Below are 26180 nucleotides of genomic sequence, written 5' to 3' on the forward strand. Positions count from 1 at the left end.
CCACAGCCTCTGTGTCTGGCATTCTGTCTGCTGGGCAGCTCGTGGAGTGACATTTCTGTACCCTTCAGTAGAACAACAGATTCCCATACAACCTCTGCACATACTGAGAAGTCTTGACGTAGGTTCTGAACCATTCAAAATAATCCATATGCTGTGTAGATTGGAAAGTTGATAAAAATCCATTCACAGTAGATAGGTTAACTCTACACCTAGAAAAACTCATTTCCTGACCATGTGGTTAAGAGAACGAAGCTATTATTTATTAGCTATACTTAGAAGTAGTAAAATATTATTTTATCTGAAAAGGTGCAGGAAATTAGAAAACAAAAAGAATCAAAAAATGAGGCACCAACGTGACACAGGTGGTCTGCAAAGCCCCATCTGCATCTTTGAGCTGCACACCCCCACGGTGGCTGACCCCTGTTTAAGGGTGTCGGCTAGACCCAGAGTGGATGATGCTGGGGGGATTCTAGAGGAAAGTGTCATCTATCAGAGACAAGGAGCCATGGTTATGCCACGCAGCTGGTATCCAAACAAGGCTTCTGCTTTCCTTAGAAGGGGTTTGAAGAAATGGCTGATTAAAAAGTGGGATAAAAAGTAGCAGCGAGCCACACACGTGAAACCACCAGTGTGTTCTGAGCCATAAGAGTTCATTTTCGGATTGACGGGACAATCAGCACGTGCTGTTCAAGCCTCAGTGGATAATGTCAACAGCTCCTTCAACTGGACAAAGTGATCTCTTTAATCGCGTTTTTAAGAAGAAAGTACAGTGTGCACTTGGACAAAAATATTGCCGTTCTCATAACTGATTAAGAAACATGACTTTTAACATAAACATGATTCGGGCAGTACAATAAATGCAAAACGTGCCAAGACTTGTACTGTGTTTCTCTACGCTTTTTATATAAATCAATACCCTCACCACAGGTAAAACAGTACACCCCACCACAAAGCTGAGCAAAAGCTGAAAGAAATCTCTCCACAGACATTTTCTTGGCATATACACAAAACACGTGCTTTTAAAAGTATCAGACTTTGAAGCCAATTTCTAGTTTGCTCATTGACATAACTGTTCTCAACAGTCTCCCCTTAGCATTACATATAAAGTAATAAACTCTGAATTTTTACTTACAGGTAGTTAAAATGAAATTTTGTTACAACCAACATCAAAGAGCTATCAAAAATCTACAGTCACATTGGAACTTTGGTTAGATCAAGTGTTGTTTGGATGAAGAAAGGTCTTTACAAAGGGCTAGAGCTCTCTGTACTACAGAAATTTAGATTGTGACAATATTTGGTCAATACTTTCCTTCATAATGACAAGTAACTAGAAATTAAGAATTGCAAAAAGAAAGTATAGAGGAAAAGCTAAATGAAGTCTAATTTATTTTTATTGCCTTTGTCATTCAACAAATGAGAAAAAATTTAAACTGGTAACTAAGATTTAAGTTTTCCTTTATACATGGTCATCCAAATTCTTTACGAATGAATTGCTGAAGGCTGAATTTGGTCTACCTACTTAACAAGAAGTGATATAAACATTTTCATGTTTTCTCCTTCAGTTCCAGAAAGCCGAACTCTTAAAATAGTTATCAACATAGGAAACGAGGAAAAATTAGGAGATTTATTCTTTAAGGTCACTTTCAATTTCCATGTTTCTTTTCAGATTTCATAAACTGTAGCTATTCTGAAAATTGATTTTTGGCATTCTCAAAACACTACCTCACATCTCTTAATGAATCATGTTATTATCATAAAATTCTATGCCAGTTTTAATTTATGTTAAGCAGAATAAATGTATTTTCATATAAATACTTTCATGTAAAATAGAGATTTTTGGCACAGAATCCTAAGCCTGTAGTTTTCAAATTGCATTCTACGCTACTGTCCTCAGATCAAGAAATTGTGCTCCTATGAACTTGTACCTTGTATATCTACTCTTTGCTCTGTCTCATGCTCAACAGTCCAGCAGTATTCTAAGAATTCAGAATGAGAAGAAAGGTGTAGATTTATTTCTCCATGCTGGTGGAGATGGAGAAAGGGTGGAGAACCACTGCTGAGGATTTTTGTCTTAACATGTTCATGTTCTCCTCCTGATAATACTGTAGCCACTTGCATCCTTTGCGATATCTTCAGTAGGAAATCAAAAGACTGTGTGAGTGAATTCATTTAAATTCTACACTCAGAAATGCAGAGGCATGTTCCAGTCAAGTTTTAAAGAATTATTTAGAAAAAAGGCCAATAAAATCTACAGTTAAGAGACAGATTCAAATATTGATCTTTTAATGTTTATGTTCCACTTTTTTCTTTCTGCTATACTTTTTAAAAGTACTCCAATGAGCAGAATTCAATTTTGTATGAAAATTTTGAGTTACTGTATTATCCAATGGGAAGAGGTAACAAATACAGACTAGTGCAAAGCAATAGGACCCCCACATTCTCCAAAGTGCTTCCTGAATGAAATTCAAAACTTGATATCTCACCAACTGTTAAATGTTAGAATATTGTGTCTATAAACTTTCTTCCTTGTCGGCTTGGAGCCTCTAACCTGGAGGCTCAAAATTCAAACAACATTCTACGGAAAAATTCTACTAAAGCAGGTGATCACAGATCAGCACGACAGGAATCACCTGCCTCCTCCTCCTAGTATTGCACAACATAAAACCCACCAGCAAGTTGTGGGCAGGTGCTGCCCTGTCCCCCACTTGCCACGTGGACCCTCATGGGTGGGACTTCATCAAAAGCTGTTCCCAAATCTGTCAACACTATAAGCTGGTGGATGCCTGGGCATCCTTTCTCTCTGCACCATTTAAACAAGAAGAAATTGAATTTAGATGTCACCTCCAAACACATGGTAGACAGAGGAACAAGTTAAAAACCATTAGACTCTCAATAGTTCATAGGAGTCCTGGGATCTCCAATCTGTGCTCTGGGAGTCAGGCCATTCCTTCTGCCCAGGCACTCCGATCGTTTGCCCAGTTTGAGTCATAAGGCATCTCTGCGTCTGGCTGTGCTCTTCCCTTACCAGCTGGTCCAACGAGGCAGGATTGGGAAAAGCTCCCACCCTGAGCTTAGGAGTCACCCCCGGGCGCCATCCTTCACCCCTGGGAAAGAAAGCTGTTCTCGATACTTTTAGTGCCATTCACTTAACAACTGATTGCAGATATACATATTTTTTTCATAAATAAAATTTGAAGCATATATGTAATATATTAAAATCTTCATCAACAAGGGTGTGTTAAAATTTTCAAGTTCTGTCATTCAAGTTCAATAAAGGCACACATCATTTTTTTTCTTCAGGTCTGCAATGGATACAATTGCTACCCATAAGTCACAAAAGGCATTCTGCGGGACTTTTATTTGATTTTCCTTTTCTTTGGAGAAGCATTTGCCTCATTTATCAGTGGCATGAATCTGTCGTCCACCCCCCACCCCCCAGAAGTATTTAGATGCACAGAGAGTTTTACATGGATTCCACGGTTGTGTCAGGTTTCAGAGTGACAAACTACAGCTGTGCTGGGTCAGACACTCAGGTCTGCTTTGGCTGCTTCCATTAGGGCTTCTCACTCCCAAATCGGGCTTTCCGGCTTCCAGGTTCCGATGCCCTCCAGACCAGCCGTGGTGGCGGCTTGGGGGGAATGCCTTCAGTCAAACTGTCTTCCCTCCCTGGGTCAGACTGGTCTTTAGAGAGAAGGGGCTGCCGTAGTAAGCCTGGCGTCTGGGTACCCTTTTCTCTGCTGTTGGGTGTTGGGGGTGTGCTGGGCTTCTCTTGGCCAGAATCAACATCTACCTCGTTCTTCCATTCCATTTTATAGGGCTGAGGGGATTTCCTGGAGAACTGTTCTGGCAAGAAGCGCCTGGCTCTGGGTTGCAAATTGAGCACGGTGGTCCCGGCATCTGCATCTGAGTCGCTGCTATTGCCATCTATCATAGAGCAAAAGAAGGGCAAGGTGGGCAAGCATTTTAGAGAGAAGGCATGGCAAGTAACTTCAGTACCTTAGTGGGTCAGGCAACTGATCCGTCCTAAGGCTCTGGGGAGAAGGGAGGTCAGAGGGCTCATTATAATTTTCTAATTTTAGGTGAGTGGCCTTGTGCATCTTACATAACCCCTGAGAGCACCCATGCCCACACTGAAGAGCTTACTGTGTGCCAGGCACTATCCTAAGTCCTCTCAAATTTATTAGCTCGTTTCATCTTCACAAAGTGTACCTACTTTACAGATGGGGTAACTAGATTCAAGAGGTATGTGTAGGTGGTGGAGCTGGGATTCCAACTAAGCACCACTGGGATCAGTAGCCATGCCCATCTGCCCCAGAGGAATGATCCCAGGAGGGCTCAGCCTGGCGTCTGGAACACAGTAGGCAGTTTGATAATCACCTGCTATGGAGAATCTTCTTGCCTTCATCTGGACCCTCAAACACGGCTTTGCTGATTTCCTGTATATTTTCACAGAAGGGCCAAAACCCTTCACGAACAAAGGGAGGAGACAGGATTGGAACCAGATTCAGGTGCAGGAGTGCTGTGGGTAGGGCAGTGAACAAAATGCTTGTCCGGGAGTTGAGGTTCTTGGGAACTGAAAGCCTGTTTGCTGGTGGGACCACGGGCCACTGTTCTAAATATTCAGTGCTGCCTTGTCTTCCCCATGTCATTCTCACTTTGCCCACTTTTGCCACCAGTCATCATTTAGACATCCCTCTTCTCAGTTAATTAAATAAACAAGAAAAAAAAATAAAGAGGGGTAATGATTGTTCCATCCCACATTTAAAGAAAATTTTATTTTAGATTCTGGGGGTACATGTGCAGATTTGTTACATGGGTATTTTGCATGGTGCTGAGGTTTGGGCTTCTAATGATCCCATCACCCAAGCAGTGAACATAATACCTAATAGGTAATTTTTCAACCCCTGCCCCTTGCCGGGCTCCCTACCTCCCTGTTTTTGAGATCCCTACAGTGTTTACTGTTCCTGCCTTTGTGTCCTTGTGTATCTAATGTTTAGTTCCCACTTGTAAGTGCAACTATGTGGTATTTGGCTTTCTATTTCTGCGTTAATTTTCTTAGACATCCCCCCCCCCTTTTTTTTTATTTTTGAGATGCAGTCTTGCTCTATCACCCAAACTGGAGTGCAGTGGTGCAATCTCGGCTCAGTGTAACCTCCACCTCCCAGTTTCAAGAGATTCTCCTGACTCAGCCTCCCGAGTGCCTGGGGTTACAGGTGTGCTCCACCATGCCCAGCTAGTTTTTTGTATCTTTAGTAAAGACGGGGTTTCACCGTGCTAGCCAAGATGGTCTCCATCTCCTGACCTTGTGATCCAACCGCCTCAGCCTTCCAAAGTGCTGGGATTACAGGCATGAGCCACCACAACCGGCCCTGACATAGCACATTTTAATAACATGAAATCCTAATATAGTTCTTCTGGGATTCACAGACGATGGCTTGGGTGTCTACATAAAGCTATCATCACATAAAAGGACATTAGACTTTACAACAAAGCTTTATAGTTATAGCCAGAAGTAAATATATGGCTGCTGTCATGAAAATATATTAGAATTATTATAAAAAATTTAATTTCTTACACATTTGCAGACTCATAACTTTCCGTTTACCTGCTCATGAACCCATGGTGACAATATTTGCTCGAAAATAACTGACTGGATTATTTAGAATCTGCACAGAATGCCATTCCAAAAGGTTGCAATGTGAATCAAAGTTCACCTAGTTATTTTAGATTTGCAAACTCTTGAACTCATTCTTAATGAAGAAAAATAACAGGAACATTTTTCTAATTTATAAACATTATCAAATAAATTTAAAGTTTTTTTTTTTTTTTTTGTTCCAAGTATATTCATTACCTGCATTAGAAATAGTCTTCTTCTTTTGTAGCTTTTCTGGAAGCTTTGTATTTTTAGGTAAGGATAAATATCGGGAGGTTGAAGTGGAAGCCTTAAAAGGAAGAGAAAATCTTATTTAAACTATACAAATGGCATTTATTGTATGTTAAAGATTAAAAATTATATGGCAAAATTTCATGTTAAAAATCAGAATTTTAGTTGTTGATTCTAAAATTACTTTGTGAGGGGCTGTAACTATTATAACCTGAAATAATTAAATCTTTTCTAAAATAGAATGAAGATCCCTACAAAGGGAAATAGAAATAAGTGGGAAATAGATTGAAAAGAAATATGAAAACCACTAGGTCTTCTTAAAGAAAAGCTATTGAAATATCTATATATAAAAGTACTACCCGAAAGACTTAGAACCTTCATGTATGGAGAGGAAGATATGTTTACAAATATACATATATTTAAGGTTTTTTTACTTTAATAAATCTTAAAAATGATATTAATAGAACACAAAGTATTACTACAGCTAATTTACTGTCATTTCAAATGCCACAGTCCCTATTGTTTTAAATTAACTTTTAATTAACACTGCTGCATTTTATACATAATATCATTCCTTTTTCACATATAACCATTTTGATCTCTGACAACCCAATATAGAATATTATTTAAAATAAGCTGCCATTTCTGCTATGTGAAACCAATATACCACAATATTATTTATAGTACTTCCTTCTTTCCCTCTTTCTTCCTTCCTTCCTTCCTTTCTCCTCTCTCTCTCTCTCTCTCTCTCTCTCTCTCTCTCTCTCTCTCTCTCTTTCTTGACAAAATCTCACCCTGTTGCCCAGGCTGGAGTGCAGTGGCACGATCTTGGCTCACTGCAACCTCCACCTCTTGGGTTCAAGCAATTCTCCTGTCTTAGTCTCCGAAGCAGCTGGGATTACAGGCTCACGCAGCCACACCCAGCTAATTTTTTGTATTTTAGTAGAGACGGGGTTTCATCATGTTGCCCAGGCAGGTCTTGAACCCCTGAGCTCAGGGAAATCCGCCTACCTCGGCCTCCCAAAGTAGTACTGGGATTACAGGCATGGACCACCACTCCCAACCCACAATATTACTTTTAAGTGGCTTTCCTGATCTATTGACAATTCCCTGAACCAGCCACAATGCTGGGCACACTGCCTGTGCACACTCTACTCCCCCCAGCCACCCTGGCCTTCCCCCAGCTTCTGAGAACTGTCAACAGCCACTTGAGTTGCAGAGCTGATGATTCCGTCAGCTGATCAATGGAAGGGCTGTTGGCTCCACCCCTGGAAGTCTCCCAGAGGCACACACTCACTTACCCTGTGTTCTCGATTCAAGCTGCTGTCCTTCCTAATGCTTTCTCGCAAACTGTGCCGTCGGCGAATCAGAATCTCCTTGGCTTGTCTCTCACTTGTGTCGGCTGTCAGACTGTGTCTGTTGTAGGATAAAGTCTGAAGTGAAAACACATACAGGACATTAAAAAACAAAAACAAAAAAAAAAACTGATCATTTCCCCAGATATTCCAAGACTTTACCACATTTCTTTGAATCTGCACCTCAGCTAAGCACTTACAACTTCTGTGCAGAGCAAAATATTAAGAGTACAAATATTAATACTTCTCAGATCTTCAAAGAATTTATATTTTCTTTTCTTTTTGTGTTTTTTTTTTTCTTTTTCTTTTGTTAGAGTTGGGGCCTCGCTCTGCGACCTAGGCTGCAATGCAGTGGCGCTCATAACTCACTGCAGCCTCCAACTCCTGGGCTCAAGCGATTCTCCCGCCTCAGCCTTCTGAGCTGGTATTACACGTATGTGCTACATAATTCATCCTTTAATAAAAGTCAGCTAAGAAGGTTTGATTTTCATTGAAAAGTGTGATTTTCATAAATGAGAAAAATGATTGAATTCAGCAAGTGCCGTATCTACTTTGACATTTCTTTTAGGTATTTAGCCATCATTAATAGCTGGAAATAAAATACAAGTCACCGTCCGACAATCTCTTTTGAATAGGAATTATTGACATTAAAAACAAACCACTTTGAGCCACTTGGTGGTGCCATCCCCTTCTGATTCACTTCAGAATGTTCCCTTTTTTCAACTGGGCTGTCACATCAAGAGAGCTGGCGACACTCCCCACAATGATCACATCCCAGTATTTGAAAAGTAAAATTTCTAAACTAGGGCTGAACACAGCATCCATTTTTAGTTCTACAAGCTATATGGAAATGTGTTTCCTAAAATAAATAATAAATAATAGTTAAATTCATTTCTGATAGAATAAACATGTACTTCTTGGGAATATCCCTGTGTTCAGAAATGTATTAGGTTCTGTTAAGAGATACAAACGTAGCATAGAAAAAGTCTTCATTCCTGCCTTGAGGAGTTTATCATCTCATTGAGCATCTAAGGCTAACACAATTATACAAAATCATGAAAATAAGTGCTACAAGTACATGGTACAGGATAAGCTCCAAGTGCTATTCCATTTAACTACAGGGATGGGAATAACACGGTGGCTGATGGGGAAATCTTAAAAACTGGAGGCTTTGGAGCAGCTGACAGGAAGGTGTGAGATGCTCCCAGGACAGCAAGAAAGCCACCGGGGCCAAAGAAAAAAAACAGAACCTCTCACTGCCTGGGTGTTTTGGGAGCAGATGGGTGAGGGAGATGTGGAAATATGGTTGGATAAAGTGGAACTTGGAAATGGAGTCCACATTTTCAACAAATAGCTTCATTTGGAAGCCACAACTATTGTTTTGTTTCATTTCAAATTAAAAGGTGTAGTAGGAAAGGGTCGGGTAAGAGTCATGTGGATGGAATGGGGATGACCTTATGGGCAGACCAGGTAAGGAGCTGCTGAAACAGTCACCACATGAGCAAGGAGGACTCTTGACAAGCTGTGTGGCCCATGTGCCGCTTCACCTCCCTGTGCCTCAGTTACTTCATCTGTGAAATGGAGATAACAGTAACACCTACCACTCATTGGAGGACTAAATGAGTTAATGCTTGCAACACACTGCAATTGAGGACACTCTCTACTTTTTAGCAGTGTTATTAGCAAATTATTACAATAAAGGTTCTAACAATGGAAATGAGGTGCAAGTGACTCAGAAGAGAGGAAACTATAGCACTTTATAAATAACAAGGAGGGTGAGCTCCATTTTAAAAGTCTAAGCTATAAAACTATTTCCTGAAAACAAATAACCATCGATTCATTCCTTTAAAATTAGTCAACCTGTATATTTCTTTATATCTAAGCCCACAGCAGCAGAACTCCCAGGGGACCCCAAGGCTTCAGCCATGGTTTCCAGGAGGATAGCAGGACCCTGACGAGGGGTTGAGAGAAGCAGAGAAGATGCCCAGCATAGGACCTGCTGAGCCCAGTGTCATGGCGCAGCCTCCAATTACAGCACAAAGCCAGAAGACATCCTGCTAGCCAAAGGTAAGTAAATATTTTGCTACATAAATTATTCTCACTCGCTGACGGATTTGATAGAGATTTCTTGATAAGAGTTCTCGAATTTCATCAATTTCGCCAGGCGTGACCTTCCTTATTTTTTCTTCACGGAAATCACTGTCAAAGTTTAGAAAAAGAATATTTTACCTTTCAACAAATATTAAAATCATTTATTTTCTTCCTTATAAATAAAAAACATAATACCAGTATTTAAAAAGAATCTTAAATTTTTAAAAATAACACTTAGGGTTTATTCAATAACTTAAAATAATTCCACATTCTATAACTCTTATCTCAGTGTCAAAATCATTTATGGCAAATTTAATAATCCACACGTTTTCAGAGGCCAATCATGTCACTATGTATTCAAAGAAGAAAAACTACAATGGCTTATAATGCTACATCACTTTATTATTTGTAACACTCCATAAATAAAGTAATAGAATAGTTTTCTCCAGCAGAAACCTAGTTGACTTCAATTTATCATCAAGTTTTCATATTTTAAAAACCTCATTATAAATATTTGCAAACACACCATTTATAACATGTATGTATATACAGTCAATCCTCATTTCGGGGTTCCATAATCATGAACTCACCTACTTGCTAACATTTACTTATAAACCCAATATCAGAATTTCAGTATTTTTGCAGTTATTCACAAACATATGGAGAGTGGCAAAAAACTGGAGTCACCTGACACACTTTCCCTGAACATGTTGAACAAGGAGAAATCTGCTTTCTTGTTTCCACTCTCATAGTATAAATAATGTCCTTCTCGCAGTCTATTTAGTGACATGATTTTTTATACTTTCATGCTATTTATTGATGATTCTGCTGCTTTAAATGGCCCCCAGACATTGCTGAAGTGATAACTAGAGTTCCAAAGCACAAGAAGCCTGTGACGTGCCTTATGGAGAAAATACGTGAAGTAAGCTGGATCTCAGTGAGTTTATAGTGCTCCTGACCATAAGTTCATTGTTAATGAATCAGCAATATATATCAAATAAGGTGTTCGTAAACATAAACATGCATAAAAAAAGGCTACATATTGATTGGCTGATGAAAATTTTGTGAACAGAGGCTCAAAGAAACCTAACCAAAGAAAAGTGGTTCGGTATTTGCAGATGGGAACAGTGGCTCATGCCTGTAATCCCAGCACTTTGAGAGGCTGAGGTGGGCAGATCACTTGAGGTCAGGAGTTCGAGACCAGCCTGAACAACATGACAAAACCTCATCTCTATTAAAAATACTAAAATTAACTGGGTTTGGTGGTGGGCGCCTGTAATCCCAACTACTCGGGAGGCTGAGGCAGGAAAATCGCTTGAACCTGGAAGGCAGAGGTTGCAGTGAACTGAGGTTGCACCATTGCACTCTAACCTGGGTGACAGAGCAAGATTCCATCTCAAAAGAAAACAAAAAAGGTTCTGCATTTGCAAATCAGTTTTTGAGGTTATTTTATGGAAAGTAATTACTTTTACAGTAGACAGTTTGGACTGCGTTTATATATTTTTATTCTAACTCCTTCCACAAAGGGTTTGAGGCAGGCTACAAAAATATATAGTATAAGAAAATAAGTAGAAAAGAAAAATTAAGAAAACAAATTAAAGCCGGGAAAGTTAATATGCATAAATGCAGGTCTTACAGAAGAAGCACTGAGGACACAGAAATTAAAGAACACATTTTTCTTACATTTTTCAATGCAAATTTACCACTGCTGTGAACCAATCATAATAGTAATTACTGGGGTGCAAAAACCTAGTGCGCAATGGGTAATGGATTCACAGAGAGGAGCAAACACAGAGAATTAATGCTTCAGCAGAACAGACTTCTCTAGATTTAGATGATTCATTTTTACCTCCTCTCAATCACTCGATAGTTTATTAGAAGCATTTTCTCAGGGAGAGGTGTTTTTGTTTAGACAGCTGTTCCACTTTCTAGTCAGGTTTATTTTTTAGCATCAAAGTCAATTCACAGATTTTCAGAGTTGGAAGGAATATAAGAGGTCATTAAGTACAATCTGTCTTTTTGATATCTCATTTTCTTGTATAATGTGCCTACCAAATTCTTACCAAAATGTGTTTGCATACATCTAGTGACAAGTGTACAACTACATTCCTGTTTACACTTAAACCATTTTTATAAAATGTAATATAAAGTTCATGAATCTTATATGTTCAGAGAAGTGAACATACTCAGGCAACCACTGCTCAAGTTAAGAAACAGAACATTCACTAGAATCCCAGAAATTACTTCGTGTTCCCTCCTACCAATCTCTAATTCTCTCCCTCTTTGCCAACAGCAATACCTATTCTGACTTCATAGATTCACTGTCCCTGAACTTGAACCTTATATACATGAAATAGTATAATACACAGTCTTTGGCATTTAGCTTCTGTTCCTCAGCATTATGTTGAAGATTCATCTATGTTATTGCATGTAGCTATAATTCATTCAATTTCACTGATGTATAATATTCCGTGATGTATGTATACCACAGGTCATCTATTTTGTTGTTGATCATATTTAGATAAATTCCAACTTTTGGATATTGCAAACAATGCTTCTATGAATATTCACATGTATGTTTTCAGAGCACATATAATTATTAGTCATTTGGATATCCTGTTTTATAAAGTGTCTGAACAAGTTCCTTGTCCATTGTTCTATAGGATTGTCTATTTTCCCCTAGCCCTTTGTAACTTAGGTGAGCCAGGTATCTTCCTCCCAGTCTGTGGTTTGCCTTTTCACCCCTTTAATGATGTGTTGAGATAAATGAAATCTCATGATTTTAATACAGTTCAGTATATTAATCTTTTCCTTTATAGCTAGTGCTCTTTGGAGCTTGTTTAAAAATGTCTTTTCCTATCACAACATTAAGATATGTGCCTATAGAATCTTCAAAAGCTTTATTGTTTCACTTCTCACATTCAGATCTTCAATATAACTTGACTTGATAGAGTGTGAGGCAGTGGTTAATTTCATTTTGTCTCCATATGAATTCCTAATTGATCAGAACCATTTATTCAAGGCACCTTCTTTCTGCCATTGCTTGTTCTGTAAACTTGGTCATTAATCAAGTGTCTATATGTTGGTGGACCTGTTCTGAACTACTTTTTTACACTGGCTTGCTTATATGTCTTTTTCCAATATTATATTGTCTCTATCATGTAGCTTTATGTGAAGTCCTGTTATCTAATAATGTAAACCTTTCAAGTCTGTACTTCTTCAAAACTGTCTTGGCCTTTTGTCTTTCCATTAAAACTTTAGGACCAACTTGTCTAAACATGCACACACACACACACACACGCACACACACACACACAGGGACTTTGACATGGCATTGAATCCCAATATCAATTTGAGGAGAATTTAAAATTGTACAATACTGAGTATTTCTTTTCTCCTATTAATATTGTCTTTATCTGTTTTGCACTCAGTATGCAGCTTTCTATATAAGTATTTTTCCCTTTTGCTTTATTTTGGTTATTTCCTTCTTATCTATCTTCTAATTAATCAATTATCTCATTAACACTGTCTAATCTGCTGTTATACCCACCAAATAAGATGGTAAAGTCAGTTACTTTATTTGTAGCTCAAGAATTTCCACTTAAAAATCTCCATGACATTGCCAAAGCTGTCAATGTAATTTCCTTTCCCTAAACACACACACAAACACACACACACACACACACACACACACACACACACACATTTTACATTTTAAAATTTTCTGTCTGATAATTCAATTATCTAAATCCCCTTTAGGCCTGTTAAAACTATTTTGTTTCTCCTTTTCTTAATGTTTTAAATCACATTTTCTTGCCTACTCATACGTTTGGTTATTTTTTATCAGTTGTTAGACATTGTCTAGGGAAATACATAGAAGCAGTTTAAGGCTCTTTTTAATCTTGTTTTCCTTCCTAGATAATTTAAGCTTGCTTCTCTCAAGCATATAACATAACACAAAACCATAACATAACATAACATAGCATAACATAACATAATGTAACACACACATTTCTAAGCTTTCACATTTTAACCATAATCTCAATCTGCTGTGAGATCTTAAGGCATCTCTAGGGCACAGGTTAATTTTTTTTTTTTTTTTTTTTTTTTTTTTGAGACAGCGTCTTACTCTGTTGCCCAGGTTGGAGTGCAGTGGCACAATCTCAGCTCACTGCAACCTCCACCTCCCGAGTTCAAGCAATTCTCCCACCTTAGCCTCCCAAGTAGCTAGGATTACAAGCACACACCATCATGCCCAGCTAATTTTTGTATTTTTGGTAGAGACAGCATTTCACCATGTTAGCTAGACTTATCTCAAACTCCTGGCCTCAAGTGATCTGATACCTTGGCCTCCCAAAATGCTGGGATGACAGGAATGAGCCAATGAGCCTGGCCTGGGCCAATTTTTTAAAAATTATTATTACTAGTTTCAAAATACTATTAATGCATATTTAACAATACTAACTTTTATTTGCAAGACCATACTTACTTTAGAGATGCAAATGTAGGGACAGTACTTATCATCCCAGTCTCTGCCATCTCAATGGCATGTTTTATTTCAAGCTTTTTATATAAAGATACGATGCTTGACTTGGGTTGATTTTCCCGAATCAAAAGCTTCCGCAGATATTTATCATCAAACTTCTTAAATCTGTAAATCAAGAAAGCCAAACTTTCAATAAATTAACACTGCATTGACTAAGAAAATAGTTGTTGTTTTTACCAATACAGTCATTTCCACCATTCCCAGGAACATAGTAGCAGCATTTAGTCAATCTGGTGATTTTATAGATTTAGTATGTGCATCCTTATATATGTATGTATGTGTATACATACGTATATATACACATACACATATATGTCACATACTGTCATATGTACATATATACACATACATTTTTGTATATCTGACCCTGACACACATATATCTAGTATTCACTAATTACTGATTAAAATACATATGTTTCTCTCTTCACCATTTCTCTACTGCTTTTAGCAAAATTGCTCAGAAACATTATCACTATTTGCTTTCTCTAATTCCTCTCCTCTGATTCTCTCTTGAGCATTCACATTGCCTCAATACTCCATTAAAGCTACTCTTAACAAAGTAGTCAGTGAACCCAATGATATAAATGTGATGGGCAGTTATGAGTCCTCATCTTTCCTGCCCTCACTTGTTTAAACTATTGTCTTCATTTGACTTCCAGGTCACCACACTGGAGTCCCCCAATCTCTGTCTCACCCTCTCTCTGTTTCGTTTTCTTCTTTCTGATCTCTTAATGTAGGAGTGCTCTGGGCCTCAGTTATTCCTCCTCCTTCATATTCCACTCACTCCCATCACCATCTTGCCCAGTCTCCCAGCTCTTTATAGCACATCTATGCCAGTGACCCCCACATTTGCATCTCCAGCTCCAACCACTCAGCCAAATGCCAGATATGAGATTTTGGCTACTTATTCAATATCTCCAGTTGGGTATCTACGGGACATCTTAAATTTAACATATTCAAATGAACCAGTATTCTCCTGGAGTCCTCCCTACCATCTCAGCGAATCATGACCCACCAGGTTAAAAATCCTGGGGTCATCCCTGATTCTTCTACTTTTCTCATGTTCTGTGTTATGGACTGAATTGTGTCCTGCCAAAAATTCGTATGTTAAAGTCTAATCCCCAGTAGCTCAGACTCTGACCACATTTGAAGATCTAGTGTTTATAGAGGTGATTAAGTTAAGATGAGGTCATCAGAGTAGGCCCAAATCCAAAATGACTGCTGTACTTAGAAAACGAGGATATTTGGACTCCAACACATACAGAGAGGGAGGATGTTATGAAGAGGCAGGGAGAAAACAGCCATCTACAAGCCAAGGAGAGGGGTGTAGAACAGGATCTTCCCTCATGGTCCTCAGAAGAAATAAGCCCTGCTGACACCTGCTGTCTCACTTCCAGTCCCCAGAATTATGGGGCAATTCATTTCTGTTGAGCCACTCAATCTGTGGTACTTTGTTTACAGCATCCCTAGCAGACTAGTACTCCAAATATTTCTTCCATCAGCAATTTCTGTTGGTCCATCATCAAAATATATACAAAATCCAGCCATCTCCCACCTCATCTAATGCTATTATTCTGGTCCAAGACATTGTTCTCTCTCACTGGATTCTTATAGTGAATTGGTGTTCCTGCTTCCACCATTGCATTCTTACAGTATTCTCAACACAGAAGCCCAAGTACTCCTGTTAAAATATAAGTCTAACAATGTAACTGTTCTGTATCTTCCTTGGGTACAAGTACAATGGCCTGTGACTTCCTACACAATCTGGGTCTGCCCCTCTTTGCACTGTGCTCCTCCCCCTTGGCTGCAGCCTCATTGTGGTCCTTCCTGTCTTAGAGACTTACCAGGGGTGCTCCCATCTCTGAGTCTTTATACTTACTGTTCCTTCTGCTAGGAATGTTCCTCCCCCAGATATCTGCAGGGCTCACTTTTACACTTTAAGTCTTTCCTTGACAGTCATTTTCTCAAAAGTGCCCTTCCTATCCATCCTGTTAGAACTGCACACAGCCTTCCTCCTCCAGCAGTCTTCATCTTGCTGCCCAGATGTATTTTTCTCCATAGTAGTTATATCTTTCTAGCATGACTTCCAATTTACTTGTCTTCCTTTCTGTCTCCTAGCACAAGAATATATGATCTACATGGGCAGACATTTTTTTTTTCTGTGTCACCATTGCTTGGCACACTACAAGCAAGTGTAATAGAATGAATCATTTGGACCAACTTCTTCCTCCGTCTACACCTTCTGCCATATTACTTGGCAATGGCCTTCCACCATGGCCTAGATGACTTGCTTTGCCCTGTTTCCTGCCAGCATGCTCAATAATGTTCCTTGGGCTATTAGCAAACACAATGATGGAAACAGTGGCTTAACCTGGGCTGGCACATGAAGGCTTATATCTTGTGCTTCAACAATCACTATTAGAAGGATATGCAGAGTGGCTCCTTAGTCCCAGGACAAAGGTGACTGTCAAAGGGAGCAGAGTCACCTCACCCCAATCACACCAGATAGGTCCAGCCAGAATCAGCTGGCAGCCAGCCAACTCACTGGAGAGCATGAGCAAGCCCAGCCACAACTGGCTAAGCCCAACCCCGATCAGCCTCTTGACTCATGCACTTTAATAATAATGACTTGTTCTGAGCAGCTGAATTTGGGGGATGGTTTGTTACACAACATTATTATGCCAATATATAAGAGAAGCAGCATGCAATAAATATCTGCTGAGAAAGAAGTAAGTGTACTACTGTGATCACCACAAGCCCAAGAGGTTTATAGGCACACCTGTGCCATGAAAGGAATCGATGTTAACTCACATTCTTGTTGCTAGTCCTTTGTTCTACAGACTAGAGGGCTCTGAATAATTAAAGAAGAGCCATCCCTGAATGTGTTTTGTTTTTGGCTGGCCACTGCACACTAAAGACTGGGTCTACTTTTTTCTACTTTTAATTTTAGTTTCATGGTAGGCCCATTGAGCCAGGACTCCTGGCAGCAACACATCTTTTAAAACTTCTTTTATTATTATTGTTTTCTTAGCTTTTCGCTAGAGAGAAGTAAAAGGAAGAACAAACCCCAAGGACAATGGCATCTGCTCTATCTCATGTAGGGATAATGTGTTTCCTTTGCTTCATTTCCACACCTTTCATTTCTCTGCTAAGCTACACTTGGGAATTCCATTTCACCATCATTAGACCGCTTGTATTAAGACTGAGAAGGGTCTCTACTGTATCACCCTTCATTTCATTCTCAAAGGATCAAATGTCTCAATAATTCTCTGGCAGAACCACTGGAAATCCACAGCATAAGGATTCCAGAGAGAAGGGAAAAACAGCTAACATGCTTGAAACAATCACTTCTTTTTGATGTTGATTTTTAGTAACATTAACACTCACCAAGGATGTGATCTGAGCAGAACTGATTTTAAAAATGTCCTATGTCAGCCCCACATCCCCCTGCACCCACTTCCCTGCTTCACCTATGATATTCAGTGCCTGCAAACTGAATTCCTGATCCAGGAAACCTTGAAATTTTCCTGGAAAAAAAATGTGCATGGAAATAGAGCAATGCTTACAAAATTATTTAATGAAATATGTCCACTGCAGTGGCAAATGTTAGCCATGTAACATTACCTTTCAGTCATGGAGCAAGGTTGGCTCTCCCATCTTTAGCACTTACAGCCAATTAGCCTGGCAGCCTTTGGATATGTGCCTAGGGCAGACTCATGGACCCCAGAGATAATGTCTCTGCCTGAAAGACAGACATAGCCAGACTTTCTCTGACATTTCTTCTCCTGAGTTTCAGACCAAACCCAAGTGACCGAAGTATCCACCTGTTCCTTCTTCTGACAGTGCCCCAGGACCAGTGGCCTGATTACTGTGCCAAGGCCAATCTATATTCACCCATTTGGGAGGCAGAGGAGCAGTAGACATCTTGAACCTAACATTCACTTTTGAAAGGGAACCAGCTGTTCTGGGTTATGCCTCTCACATGCCATTTCAGAAAAGTACTGAGAGGTGCCATAGAAAGGAAGGAAAGTGGTTGGGTTGAAAGGAACAAGGTAGGCAGAAAACAGGCATGGCTATGAAAATAGTGAAGAGAGGCCAAAAGGACTGTTCCACTGGCTTGGCACAGATGGGGATGCCTCCATGCTAGGAAGGTCCCAGGGTAGAGTCATAGGGCAGATGTCTATGATCTCTGATCTTCAACCTGCCTCCTGAAAAGCGAATACTTCCCATGAGAAATGGCCATTTAAAACATAGTTTTACAATGGAGAATTTAGTTAGCTTAATTTTATTACCTTGTGTTCCCATGTGGCTAATTGGGCATGCTCTCCATACAAATAAAATATTTTTCCTTTCATTATACAGTAAGGCTGAATCACAGGGGCCTCTCTACATTAGTAAACAGTGTTGTAAAACTTGTAAAGGTTGTGCTAGCACTGAAAGTCTTTGTCAATTATCATATTACTTAATTGTCTCTCTCACACACACACATATATATACACACACAGGAGTCTGCTGGCTGTGTGACTGTTTTTTTGTGCCTATAATATTACAAAATTTAAGAGACCTGAGTGCATGGCTTATACGTCTTATGTAGCCCAAAATTATGCCAGCATATATGAGCAAACAGGAAACACTCAAAAATTCCCTTGTGTTAAATTGCAGACATTGGTAGGTTTGTCAATTTCATGTAACTCAGCAGTGGAGGGAAAAAGAATCTATTAGCAAGTTAGGAAAAACAAAACAAGAGCAATCTAGCAAATATAGGTTAAAATGCCTTCTTCTGTCTTCAGAGATTAGCTTAAATGCTGCCTCTGAAAGTCTCACCTAGCCAGTGGTGTGCTGATAAATGTTTAACAAATTGCTCTATGAAAAAAATGGGGGGCCTTGATTTGTCGCATTCGTCAGTTCCATGATATAAGCCCTGATTCAAGCAACCACTCTGAATAATGCCAAATGTGTGGTGAGGAAGAGAGACATGTGATGAGCTCCCACTAGCAAGTGAGGGCTGGCTCCTGTACCCCAATGCTCCTAACTCTGCTGTCAGAATTGATTCAAACTTCTTAACCTTTAATGCAGTTTCTCAGTTTATATTAAAGCATTCATCTAATTCTGCCTGTCTAGTCTACCTTTCCCACTTCAACTTTAAGATTCTTGAAGACTAGTATTGAATTGTATTTATCCAACACAGAGCCTTTTACAGAATGGTAAACTCTGTGTGTGTGTGTGTGTGTGTGTGTGTGTGTGTGTGTGTGAATTTATATAAATGTATGTAATCTTTCAGATAATTTTAGCCTTTAAAAATATATATTATATATGTATATATAACATATATAAATATATATTATATATGTATATGTAACATATATAATATATATTATATATGTATATGTAACATATATAAATATATAATATATGTATATATAACATATAAATATATATTATATACGTATATGTAACATATATAAATATATATATGTATATGTAACATATATAAATATATATTTGTTATTTCTGCTTATCTGTTTACATCCTTAGATGGTCTGAATCTCTGCATTTGACAAAGCCCCCCACCATGCATGGCAAAATGGATAGTAATGGAAGCCCTAGTTTTCAGGCAAACAGACCACATTCCTGAGTCCTAGCCAATGAAGAATCATATGACAGCTTCTGATGGTTTTGGTTAGAAGGCAGCTATTAATAGCACATATGCTTTGTCTCTTCATCATCTTTCATCCTCCTTGCTGCCTCAAATGGCTAATATTGATGCAGCCATTGTGGTTCAAGAGGTAGTCTTGGAAGTGAAGGCTACTGTTAGTGGACCAGCTAGACAGAGGGTCCTGGGACCCTGGAGAGTCTTGGAGTAAAACTTATCTATTAAACCTAAATTGCTAACCTCTGGGTATTTACAGAAGAGATAAATACACTTTTACCTTGATTAAGCTACTATTATTCCACATCTCTGCTATAGCTGAACTTTATCTTAAAGGACATACCATAGTATAACACAGGAGAGATTCACAAATGAAAAATAATAAAAATCAATACGTCCTGCTTTCAATGTGACCCTGGGCCACTTCATAACCCAATGGCATAAGACCTTCTTACTTGTCTCTCCAAAAGTTGTGACCCCAATGTCCACAAACATCTTCAATTCCAGTCTTCACATGATCAAACAACTAAAACAGAAAAAAGCAGTCTTTACCCAAAATCAATAATTTTCACTCTACTTATATCATTTCTAAACTCCAAAGACTCTCATAGCTTTTGCTTTTTATTTGTTTATTTATTGCCAAAAGCAATAAAACAGTTCATGTTCAAACAAATTGGTGAAATGTTTGTCAGGTCAGTATAAAGTAAGTCTTTTTTAATTTTTCTTTTCAATTCCGATTTATTTTAAGCTCTTGGGGAAATGTCATCTTTTCAATGTAAAAAAAAGCAGCAAGTTAAACGGAAAACAGAAATCTCAAGTGTAGAATAGAACAAAGCCAGGTGTGTGGGGGCAGAGCAACAGCAAAGATATGAGATGTTGCAAAAAAGATGGAGGAGGGTTTCCCTTTCCTCTGGGGATTGACTCAAACACTGATGTGGCAGTATACACCACTCCACATAGTCAGGGCTGTTAATTCCTTTTCAGGGGTAAGAAAAGGTAGGGATCAGGAGATTTCTGGAGGTTTAGGGACCAAGGCTGGTCTCTTGACCCACTTAATGCCTTTCTCCAATCAGAGTAACAAGTAAGTCTCAGATTATTTTGCTCACCCATAACAGTTTGTTAATAACTTTGTAAAGTATGAAATATGGTAATAATTTCCCAGTAGGAACATTTCCAGGCTGAAGGAAGTAAAAAGAGGAGACTTCTTGTCTCTACTCATGCAGGAGTTTAGCAAGCCAACCTGGAGAAGTTGCCATGGGGCCGTGTCTATTCCACACTCCCCCAGCACATACCTTCTTCAGGCTCTCCTCTCTCATCCTGCCATTCCTTTCTTCTTCAGGAAATGGACAACCTAGTATCAAGCTCTTTCACTAATTCAAATATTTTCCTTTATCATTAAAATTATTATATTCTCCTAACACCTACCCGACAATAGATTTCTTCACTGACGGCTTGTTGTTTTTTATTGGACCTCTTGACATCAAGAAACTCCACCAGTGGTCGAATAGTTATTCCCTGAACAAGAAACACAATTTAAGTTTTTAATACATATTTATACAGTTTATAAATTGTTTAATGTAAAAAATTTATTATAAAAGTTTTTAAAAACTACATTTTAATATTCAAGAGTAACTCCTCTTCTCCTAAGCTTTGATAAGCAAAGACAAGGATATTCTGCCACCAAGATTTAACACAGTAAATGTAACTTTTTGTTACTTTTTCCTTCTTTTCAAATAGCTGGCATATTTTCAAAGGACCATGTCCCAACAAAAACAAAGACAAAATAGAAGAAGCTGAGAAAGTAATTACAAAAAATAATAAAGTAGGCCAGGTGCAATGGATCATGTTTGTAATCCCACCATTTTGGGAGGCAAAGGTGGGCAGATCACTTGGGTCCAGGAGTCCAAGACCAGCCTGGGCAACATGGTCAGACTCACTCTCTATACAAATAATAATAATAGTAATAATAATAAAGTATTATTCAGTTCAGAGGAATCACCTACTTGCTGTATTATTTATAGAAAATTTATCAGTGATTCTTTCATTTGCTCATTTATTAAAACAATTTTCACTAAGCTTCTACTGCACGCATAACAGGGTCTTCGGCATTTGAAACACAAAGATGAATAGTTAAAGACCTCGGTTCTAGGACGTTGTAGTCTTATATAGTCAGATACTTCCGAAAATAGTTACAAAGTAGGCAGAAGAGGGATGACAGGGCTAGCACAGGAAGCAGGTCAAGGAAAGTCTGGAGCAGAGGAGACGCTGGTGGGCAGTGGTGGAGATGCTAGAAGCATATCCCAGCGGAGGCCACAGCACAGCAAAGCACTGCAGGGAGAGGGCCTTGCAGCCAGTCTGGGCAAGTCATGGGTGAACTCAGGAAATGTGGAGAACTATCAGCCATTCAGTAAACTAGGAGGAGAAAAATGCCTTAATCTGACGAAAGACATATGCCAGAAATCTATAGTGAACATATCACTTAAAAAGGAAACATTGCAAGCATTTCCATTAGAGCCAGAAACAACACAAGGATGTTCTCTGTCTCTGTCTCTGTTCAGCAGTTCTGCATGTCCCAGTCAACTGAGAATAGACAAAGAGCTAGACGAATAAATATTGAAAATGAAGTGACAAGGTTTTTGTTGCTCCTGGATGATCAAATTTTTGTCCTAAAAAATCTGAGGTAATCTCTTTTCCTCTAAAAGTAACAAGAAAATTTGGTACAGCGACTAACATAAATTCAAAATGCCCAAGCCATTCCATATGTTAATTTTTAAATGTAACAGAATAAACACCTACACAATAGCAATGAAAAAAAGATATTAAAAGAGAGTGTGTATCTATATAATGCTAGTACATACTAGTAGCTAATAATATGTTATATATTACACTAGTATTCCAAATACTAAATATGTATATATATATATATACTATCCATTATCTCTATATATGTATAAAATCCTATCATAAATGTATAAAACCTTTATAAAGAGAACTATACAATTTAACTGAAGGAGATTAAAGGACATATTGAGATATCAGAAAAATCACAGTTCCTAGATGGGATAACAATATTGTAATGACATGTATCGACCATACAATTCCAGTGACATATTCCTGAAGACTTTTAACATAACGTGAGAGACTGATTTTAAATTAACCTGGAAGAGTAAATGTAACCACAAGATTTTAGAAAAAGGAGACTGAAAGGGGATTTGTCAGCAAATATACTTAAAAGTAATGTGATATTGACACAAAATATGGCAGGTAAGGAGGGGGTGAGAATCAAGATTCCCGTTTCTTGCTTGGTGAGCAGATGGCCACTACTTCCTGGCAGGAAGGATACATGGATAGGAAAGGTTGTTAGGATTTCAGGGATGGAGGATGGCTATATAGGGGGATGTTCCCTGCCATGCATTTGACTTTTGTCTCATTTCTCCCCATGTCTTTCAGTGTTTTAGAACACTTTTGATAATGTGAACTGACTGAGACACACACACACGTACACACACACATCCATTTTTTAAAGAAGGTCATTTTCTTTTTCCATCAGTCTAGCTCTGGGCATTTTTCAGCTTAACTTTCATTTTAACTTTCTTAAGTGTGAACTGATTTTGACCAAATTTGGTATAAAACACATCTTGTGTTCTATTTGTATACCAGTCTGCCACTTTGAGATAACATAAAAGGAAACAGCAGTTTTCCAATCAACACATGTTCTGTAATTTCTAACTTATATAAATGAAAATGGGTGTAAACATGTGGTTCCCAGAGATGGGAGATTTCACTAAGTTCCAGATTCCACGAAGCCACTAGTTTAATAATAGCTCAAGGAAAAGCTGACAAAATCAATGTGATTTTTAAAACTATATAATGTATTCTAAAGACACAAGCTGCTGTTTCACGTGCTATTTTCCTATCAATGTTCAATTAGTGACTAGTAAGTGAGTGACTAGTCTTTGTAAATACAGGACATAAAATAAAGAGAGGACACAGGGCTTACTCCAATCCACATGTTGATTCCTTCCACCTTACGGATGATCTAGAAGTAAATGCACTACCACAGATAAATCACAACTGATCCACTCCAGGAAGAAAGTGTGGCCTACCCCCCAATCAACTCAAGTTTCTAAAAGCATAATATATTTCAGTTTATAATAATACAACTTAAAACAATATGTGTTTGTATATACAGACCCTTTTCATAGTCACCCTTTTTCTCTTTGAAGTGCCTGCGGTAGCCATATCATGCTCACTGAGAATTATTTGATGAAAGTTGCCTTACTTCCTCTCCCTCTCCTTTTACTTTCCTCCCTTCTTCAGTCCACATATTTTGCAGGCAGAGTATGTGACATCTGTGTAACCCATATTAAGCCACGCTAATTGGATTGGATGTTATATTCTAGGAACCTGGGTGTCTGGTTGGGAGGGAGAAAGAAAGAAGACCGCGAAAGCATCTTATTTTACCCACATTGGAAAATTTCTAATTTAGATTACCCAGGGAGTAACCTGATAAAGCTTAGAAAAATAAAATAGCTTGCTAGCATCCATACAGGATAAAAAAATAAAACCCTTAGATTTTCATCAAACTACCAATAAATATATTTGCAAATACAAATTAAATTTTCAGCTGTTCCTTTACTTTGGCATACATACTAAACACCACCCCTGAGGGTCAGGCCTGCCTGGGAGAGTCATGGAACAGCAGGAGCAGGGAGAGTAACGGGGAGACTGATTTGTCTTTCATCTTGTTCCATCTCTGCCTCCCTCCCACCTTGCATTCCCCAGCTCCCATTTATATCAGAGGGGAAAACAACAACAACAAGAAATACAATGCGATGTGAGTGTCATGAACATTCTTTCGGTCTCATTTTTTATGAAAATGAGTTCTTGTTTTGTGTTGTTTTTTGGAACTAATATTTGCATAATAAAAAGAATGGAGGAGAGAGAAACTGCCTTATATTTCCTTGCTGATTTAGCAGGTAATTTCCAGAAAAACTTGCAGAAACAATTTTCATATATTAAAAAAATATCACTATCATTGCTGTGCTATCTTATGGAAGGGCTTTCTCACATCACACACTGGGTCACAGAGATCATAAATGCAGTCGTGCAAACAGTCTTTATCTTAGAATGGGATAAGTAGAGTGAGAAGCGTTAAAATGTTGTGGTGGCTGTTCACAGTCCCCATCAGTGCGTCTCTCTTTCAGCATTTCCCATGCTGCACATTGATTTCTCCTTCTGTGTCTGCCTCTATCCCCTAAACTCCAACTTCCTCTTTGCTGAATGAGATTTCTCTCTTTCCTGTACCATCAGTATCCAAACGTGCTCTTATCTTTGAAAACCAGAAACAGAAGACATCCTATGACAGATATCCACCTCTGGCCACTACCTCCTTTCTCTAAGAAACCTCAACAGAGTTGCCCATATCTCCTGCCCCCCATTTCTCTCTCTTCCCCTCCCCTTCCTGGATCCAGCCAATGAGGGTTTTGTTCTCCTGACTGACCCAAAGTACACTTGTGCAGAGGCCACTTATCACTGTGTCCCTAAATCCAAGGCTGTGTTCTCCACTCACACTTTGTCTGACCTTGCAGCCGCATTTGTCACAGTTGTGAGAAGCCTCTCCTCTCCTTCCTCCTCTCCTTCTGATGTTTCCCCTCCTGCACCATTCACCCTTTTCAGTTTCCTGGGCTGGATCCCCAACCTTTTCTTGATTTCTAAATATTACTGTGTTTCAGGGTTCTGTAGTCAGATGCCTTCTTTTCTATATTCTTTCTATGCTTACTCCCTCAATGATTTATTCTAGACTTACGTGTTTTAAAAATCATATATAAAGGAATCCCAAATTTATATCTCCCACTCTGGCTTCTTGCCAAAATTTCAGGCTCATATGTATATAACTGCCTATTCAACATCTCCACTTAGAAGTCTAATAGGCAAATGTGCATGTCCAAAATGTATCCCACATCCAAAACTGAACACATGGTGTCCTACCCTTCAGACCTAATACTCTCCAGGTAGTCTTCACCAAATTAAATGTCACCTTCATTCACCTGGCTGCTCCGTCAAAAACACATGGAATTGTCTTTTACTGTTCTTCCTCTAACATTCTAAACAATTCACTTACATTTTTCCATCTTAAAAAAGCCTGATCATTTTGCTCATTTTATTGTAGGATTGTTGTAAAGTATTCTAAATTCTATGGAATCCCACCTAATAATGGTATATGTTAATTAAATATAAAGATGGTGTCATTATGAAACAGTATATATATAAAAATTTATGAGGCGTGGCACAGTAACTCACACCTGTAATCCCAGCACTTTGGGAGGCCGAGGCAGGCGGATCATGAGGTCAGGAGATTGAGACCATCCTGGCCAACATGGTGAAACCCATCCCTACTAAAAATAAACACACAAAAAAATTAGCTGGGTATGGTGGTACATGCCTGTAATCCCAGCTACTCAGGAGGCTGAAGCAGCAGAATCACTTGAATATGGGAGGTGGAGATTGCAGTGAGCTGAGATAGTGCCACTGCACTCCAGCCTGGCAACAGAGCAAGACTCCATCTCAAAAAAAAAAAAAAAAAGACCCTTTATTTGACAAATGAAAGCACATTTAAGGGTCTTCACAAAGTCTATAAAATAGTGAGCAA

The 26180-nt window shown here is 38.7% G+C and overlaps 1 protein-coding gene across 3 annotated transcripts in view; it reads right to left on the bottom strand.

The window, feature by feature from the left end:
* Positions 1-806: 806 nt before the first annotated feature.
* Positions 807-26180, bottom strand: part of SLC9A2 (solute carrier family 9 member A2) — a 99124-nt gene continuing 73750 nt past the window's right edge. The window contains exons 6-12 of one of the 3 annotated variants that reach the window (XM_003922791.3): positions 20954-21043; positions 19984-20054; positions 13820-13981; positions 9342-9438; positions 7186-7317; positions 5852-5942; positions 807-3924 (exon numbers count right to left, since the gene is read on the bottom strand). In XM_003922791.3, coding sequence (XP_003922840.1) covers positions 3554-3924; positions 5852-5942; positions 7186-7317; positions 9342-9438; positions 13820-13981; positions 19984-20054; positions 20954-21043 — 1014 coding nt within the window. In that variant the 3' untranslated portion in view covers positions 807-3553. The other 2 variants (XM_074400550.1, XM_074400543.1) reach the window with 2 other exon arrangements.

The sequence above is a fragment of the Saimiri boliviensis genome, chromosome 1 (genome assembly GCF_048565385.1).
Source record: "Saimiri boliviensis isolate mSaiBol1 chromosome 1, mSaiBol1.pri, whole genome shotgun sequence".
NCBI lineage: Eukaryota > Metazoa > Chordata > Mammalia > Primates > Cebidae > Saimiri > Saimiri boliviensis.